Below are 6,000 nucleotides of genomic sequence, written 5' to 3'. Positions count from 1 at the left end.
GGCGGGGCCGGGCTGGGGCCAGGGCGCCTCGGGGCGGGAGAGGAGCGGCGGGCGGGCGGTCTCTGGGCGGCCGCGGGACCCGGCTGCGGCCCGGGGCGTGATGGCGGGAGGGAGGCGGCCCCTTTTGTGCCGGGCGGCGGGCGCAGGCCCAGCCTCCCTCGGGCCTCCCTCGGGCCTCGGGCCGGGGCTGCGCCGGGGCCGCGGGAGCGCTGACCTCCGCTCCCCTCCCCCACCGGCCCTCGTGGGCACATCCAGCCGCCCGGGCGGCGCTAGGATAGCCGGAGAAACCCGGGCCGGCGCGGGCGGGGGCCGGGGCCAGGGGTCGTGGCCACCCCCAGGCGCCTCCAGCGGCCCTGGCCTGGTCCTTGAGCTGGGGGAGGAAGGGGCGATGGTCCGCTCCAGCCTGTTATCAGGAGGCCGCGCTTGCACTTGGTGGCCCCCGCCCCGGCCCTTTGTAGTCGGGGGCTAGCGCTCCTGGGGTTTACCGGTGGAGACATTGAGCTGTCTTAATGTTGGGATGGACGGAGCACATGGGAGAACCATCGACCTGGCTTCCCTCCCTCTTTACTCCTTGGCCGGGTGGGCCCATCTTCCCTTCTGTAAGGCCAGGGTGTCCTAGTGTTTGTTTACAGCCCGGTACTCCGGAAACTCGGGTTCAAATCCCGCCTTTGGTAGTTCGTAGTTTGTGACCCCAAGCCACCTCTGGGTGCCCTCATGCCAATCCCTAGTTCTCCAAGCCCTATTGAAGAAAGCATTTCCTTCGTGCCTTATCACAAGATCCTGGTGTCCTCCTTGATGGCAAATATTGGATGCTGAGAAGTCTCTTCTTCCAAATTGTTCTCAACCGATTCTTCTGAGATATCCATGACTGCCGCTTCCTCCCCTCCCCCAACTAGCTCTTTGGGAGTGATTATCGTGTTCTGAATTCATAGACTGATAGAAATTCAAAACAAAGTTTAATTTTTTTTCCTTAATAGATCACTGCTGTAGAAGAAAAGCATCCAAAGGTTTTTGTCTTACACCATGGCTCAGTTTGGAGGACAGAAGAATCCACCATGGGCTACTCAGTTTACTGCCACTGCAGTATCACAGCCAGGTCAGCCCATAAACCCTCTCTGTTTGCACATTTTGGAAGTCATATTGTTGGCCATTTCAGCTGCATATTTGTTGGGAAAATATTAGGATCTTTGTCACAACTAAGTGGCAAGTTGCTTTCAAAAATATATAGGCAGAAAGCAACTTAAAGAGTCTAACCAGACTTTTTTAGAGTGTTTAAAATGCTGGAAATTGGTGAGAGTTTATTAGACTGGAACTTTGACAACAGTTCTAAGCTAATAAAAGACCAATTCTTACTCTAAAATATTTGTGAGGGTGTTTGTATATTTGTGTAGATCACCAGATCATAAATATAGCATTTAGCTTTCACTTGGTTTGGCATTAAAAGATGCTAGTGTATGCAAATAACTCCTAAAAGCAGATATGTAAGAATGACTTGCTTATTCCGGCTTTTTTTCCCCCATAGTAATAATGGCTTTGAGTTCTACATAAATTTAGTGGGGAAAAGATGACTCCCTATCTAAGACTGAATGATAAATGCTTGCTGACTGATATAAACATAGAATTGTGGTCAGGAAGGAGATAATCTTTATGAAACAAACGAAAGTTCCTGACCCTTTTTGAAATGATACATCTGTATTTCAATGTCATTCTCTCCTTTCCTTCACGTAGGAACAGTTCTTTTGGCTTTCCTTATCCTTATCGGTTAGATCTCCAGTCTTTCCATCTTTCTCTTGATATCAACTTCTGAGAGATCTTTTTATCTGTTGGAGATCATGGACTAGCAGCACATTCAGTATTTGAATATACTGGTGAACTGGATGATGGGTTAAGAAGGTCAAGAACTTCCCTGTAAGGTCTTAGAAAAGGAGCTGTCCGTTTCTTCTGCCTGAATACTTGCGTCTTTGGCAGATTTTCAGGTTGTTCTGTTTGAAAACTGCTTTGTTTCTGACTCTACTGCTTGTCTCAAAATCTGTTTTTGTTAAATTGCACTTGATATATAATATATTAAAAAAACCTAATTTTAGGTTAGTTCCAAAGAGACTGAGCATGAGTCAGGCTCTAGCCTCAGTAATTATCTTTTGCTTGAGCTGTCTTAAAATTAGAATGAAATGAGCACGTAGAGTTCATTGCCATTAAGATCATTGTAAGGTTTTTAGAATTTAGAGATGGGACAACTTTAAATTGAGTGTTTCTTTTCAGTTAATTTTGGGGAGGTTTTTAACAATTGAATAGTGAATAACTTTCATTCAAATACTAGCCGTTGGTACCAGTAATACTTTATTGTATCTTGAAGAAATCTTTTCTTGGCCTTCTATTCAAGTTCACAAGAATTTATTAAGCATCTGCTGTATGCCCAGAAGTGTTCTTTGATAGCCTAACTTAATATGTCATACATATTTAGCATATAGTTAGGTTCAAGTAGCAGCTAAAATGTGGCATATTTATATAATCTTACTAAAAAATCTTAAAATAACAGATATACCCCTAACATTGTTGTATTGTTTTTAATGGATTGAATGAATTCCACACCCCTCAGGAAGAGAAATGTTATTGCTTTGTTAGAGATGGAAGAAGGAAACAACATGATTTATGAACTTGTCAAAGTCAACCAGCCAACACTGAATGTAGCTCTCTCTACCAACTTCATTCTTGGCTTCAAGGAAGTTGGGAATTCCAAATGTTAATGGGATTTATTAGAATAGTATGCATGCTTATGCACAACACTGTATTAATCCTTTAATAATTTCTGTAAAGCTTATTATGAATGTGTTATTAAGCAGAAATGTTCAATACCAAAAAAAGTCATCAAAAATTTTTACTGCTTTGTTACTAACACATACTGTTTAAATTGACACAGCAGGTTCCTTCATTATGATTTAGCCATAGCTTTCAACTTAAAACCAGCAGCAGGTTTTCATATAGAGCTGTTTAATGTGAATTTACCTATTGAAATATTCTTTAATTTCAGGGAATAGCATTCTTGGCAGCTATTGAAAAGTTTGTACTTGCCCTGCCTTCATTTTTAGGTAGATTTTAAATGAAACACTGACACAACTTTCACCTCTGATCCAAGAGAACACTGTAGCCATAGATCACCTACTTGTCCCTAGCTTCTTATATTTACAGGTAAAAGTTTCAAATACTCATTCCATAAGAAAGGCGATAAGAGATTTTTTTTAAAACTTCCTATAGGTTGTAGCATAGTGTTTGTAGTTTGTCAGAGAGAATGAAATATTTTGCCTTTTTTTCTTGTATGTGTTTTAATGTGCTGGTAAGTAGACCATTTGTTCAATTTGTTTTACTAACTAAATTTCCCAACAAGATTGACATTTTCCTTTTTCTCATTTGTTATTTAAATTAATAAGTTATTTGCTAACAGCTCTATAAAAATTGCATAACTAATTGTATATAATAATGAATATTTTAGAATGATCCCAAATATTTTGGCAAATACATAGATACTTTATAACTTGACTGTTTGGTTTAGGTTTTTTTAAAAATTGCCTCAGTTTTATCTGTGTTGATCAGGCAGAGCCATCTAACACTTTATTAAATGTTGATAATGTGCCAGAAACTGTGGTAGGTGCTGGGGATACCAAGAAGGGGAAGAAAAGAGTCCTTGCTTTCCAAGAGCTCCCATCCTATTGGGGGAATCAACCTACAAACAACTGTGTCAGACAGGATAAATAAGGGATCATCTCAGAGGGAAGGCTCTAAGATTAATGAGGGAAAGGCAAAGGCAAAGGCTTCCTATTGATGATGAGACTTTATCTGGGACTTAAAGGAAGCCAGGACACTTCAGAGCTTGAGATGAAAAAGAAGAGCATTACAGGCACTGGGAACAGCCATGAAAACACCTAGAGTCAGGAGCTGGCCAGATTGCTGTTAGGAGTAGCTAAGAGGCCAGTGTCCCGGAATATGTGGAGGGGAGGAAAGTGAAAGACAACTGGAGAGGTAGAAAGGGGAGCCTGGGGTAAGAGGCTTTGAATGCCAAACCGGTGATTTTATTGTTGATCCTGGAAGCTGAAGGAAGCCCCTGGAGTTAATTGAATTGTGTATGTTGTGGGTGGAGGGTGAAGGAGGAGGGTGAAATGGTTAGACCTGCTTTTTAAGATCAGTTGAGAAGAAGATGCATTGGAGTGGGGAAACACTTGAGACAGGAAGACCAGCCTGGAGGCTTTTGTACTTTATGAGGGTCTACACCAGGGTAGTAGTGACTGTGTAAGAGGAGAGAAGGGGCAGGTACAGAGATGGGACAAAGGTCAAAATGACAAGACAACTGATTGGCTAATAGAAGGAGGTGAGAATGAGGAGCAGGACGGCATCTAGGGTGCAGGCCTAGGGAATGGGAGAGAACAGTGGTGTCCTCAGCACTAATAGGAAAGATAGGAAAAGGGAAAGAGTTTTGGGGGTGGATAGTGAGTTTAGTTTTGGCTACTGGAGTTTGGCATATCTGTGGTATATCCAGTTTGAGATAGATTTGAAACTGGAGAGAGGTTAGGATTGAATAAATAGATCCTGTCCTATGGGACAGCCATGGTTAGCAGGCTTGATCTGGGTCAGTATCCAGCAAAGGAGACTGAAACAGGAACAAGTCGAATAGGCAGTAGGAGAACTAGGAGAGAATGGTGTCCTGAAAACCTGGCCAGAAGAGAGCATCAGGTCAATCAGGAAGAGGACTGAGAAAATGACTTCAGATTTGGCAGTTAAGCCATTTGTACCTTTGGAGAGAGCAGTTTCTCCTTTCTTAGTATTCATTCTAAGACTGAAGAGCAGGGATCGGCAACCTTTTTGGCCGTGAGAGCCATAAATGCCACACTTTTTAAAATGTAATTTCGTGAGAGCTGTACAGTGCCTGAAAAAAAATTGACTTTATGGCTCCTGCAGAGAGCAATACAAAAGCCATACTTTGCCGACCCCTGCTGAAGAGTGACAAGGGTTAGGGAATGGGGATTAAATGACTTGTCCAGGGTCACATGGCTAGAAAGTGTCTCAAGTAGGGTTTGAACCTAGGTCCTCTCATCTCCAGACCTGGCACTCTATCCACTGTGCTACTACCTAACTGCCTCTGGAGAGAGCAGTTTATGTTGAATGATGAGGTTGGAAGAAGAGACTGGGGAGAAAGGTAGAACAGTGGTGAGATTGGAGAAAGTGGGGCCCTGCAATTTCCTCCTTGAGGAAGCCTTTTCCTTTTGTGCTGGTAGACATTCCCTGTGCAGCCTAATCCTGGAGAGTTGCCTTAAATAGCCTTGGGAGGAGGTTAGTGGTTTGCCTCCGGTCATCTGCATTGATAAAGGTTGGAGGGCTTCTGGGGCCCAGCTCTCTCTCCACCTTTCCAGACTTCCTCTTAAGGTTTGATTGAACCTAATTTAAAAGCTTTTTTTGTTTCTTCCTTCTCTTTTGTCTTATATTTAGTCTTTTACCCAGCTTTTTATCTGAGATATCTCTGCCCCACTCCTAGCACCTGGGAAGTATAATAAAAATAGTGTTTGGCCTGGAATCCTAGAGCAAATGGGAATCCTGTCAGCCCTAATTATTTAGTTGCCTTGTGACCAAGGATAAGTCACTTTATTTCCCTGGAACAGTTTCTTTATCTGTAAAATGGGAATAATAATCTCCAAAGATAGATGATATATTAAAATATTTGGCCAGCTCTACAATGCAAGATGAATGACAACTCTGGTTTATTGTCTTTCTGGTTCTTGCCATCAGAACCCTTAGCTTTGCCTATATCCCCTCACACTGGTTATTATTATTGTGTTTTCTATCCCTCTTCAGACAATAGTGCTGCTGACTGTCCTTCAAAACCGTCCTCAGGTTTGTCCTTTTATTCTCATGGAGACTGTGTTAAGTTCCCTCTCTGATTTTCAATTTCTCTCCATATATACTAACTCCCTCTCTATTGCCTACACTCATGCAGTATTTCCTATTTTTTTTTAA

The 6,000-nt window shown here is 42.7% G+C and overlaps 1 protein-coding gene across 2 annotated transcripts in view; it reads left to right on the top strand.

The window, feature by feature from the left end:
* The first annotated feature begins 1,004 nt into the window (after positions 1–1,004).
* The window catches only part of CCAR1 (cell division cycle and apoptosis regulator 1), a 49,713-nt gene continuing 44,717 nt past the window's right edge, over positions 1,005–6,000 (top strand). For both annotated transcript variants that reach the window (XM_044659196.1, XM_044659195.1), the window contains exon 1: positions 1,005–1,096. In XM_044659196.1, coding sequence (XP_044515131.1) covers positions 1,024–1,096 — 73 coding nt within the window. In that variant the 5' untranslated portion in view covers positions 1,005–1,023. The remainder of the gene's footprint in view (positions 1,097–6,000) is intronic.

This window comes from Gracilinanus agilis, chromosome 2 (assembly GCF_016433145.1).
Source record: "Gracilinanus agilis isolate LMUSP501 chromosome 2, AgileGrace, whole genome shotgun sequence".
Lineage (NCBI taxonomy): Eukaryota > Metazoa > Chordata > Mammalia > Didelphimorphia > Didelphidae > Gracilinanus > Gracilinanus agilis.
The sequence above is the reverse complement of the archived record's forward strand: the minus strand, read 5'-3'. Positions and strand labels throughout refer to the sequence as shown.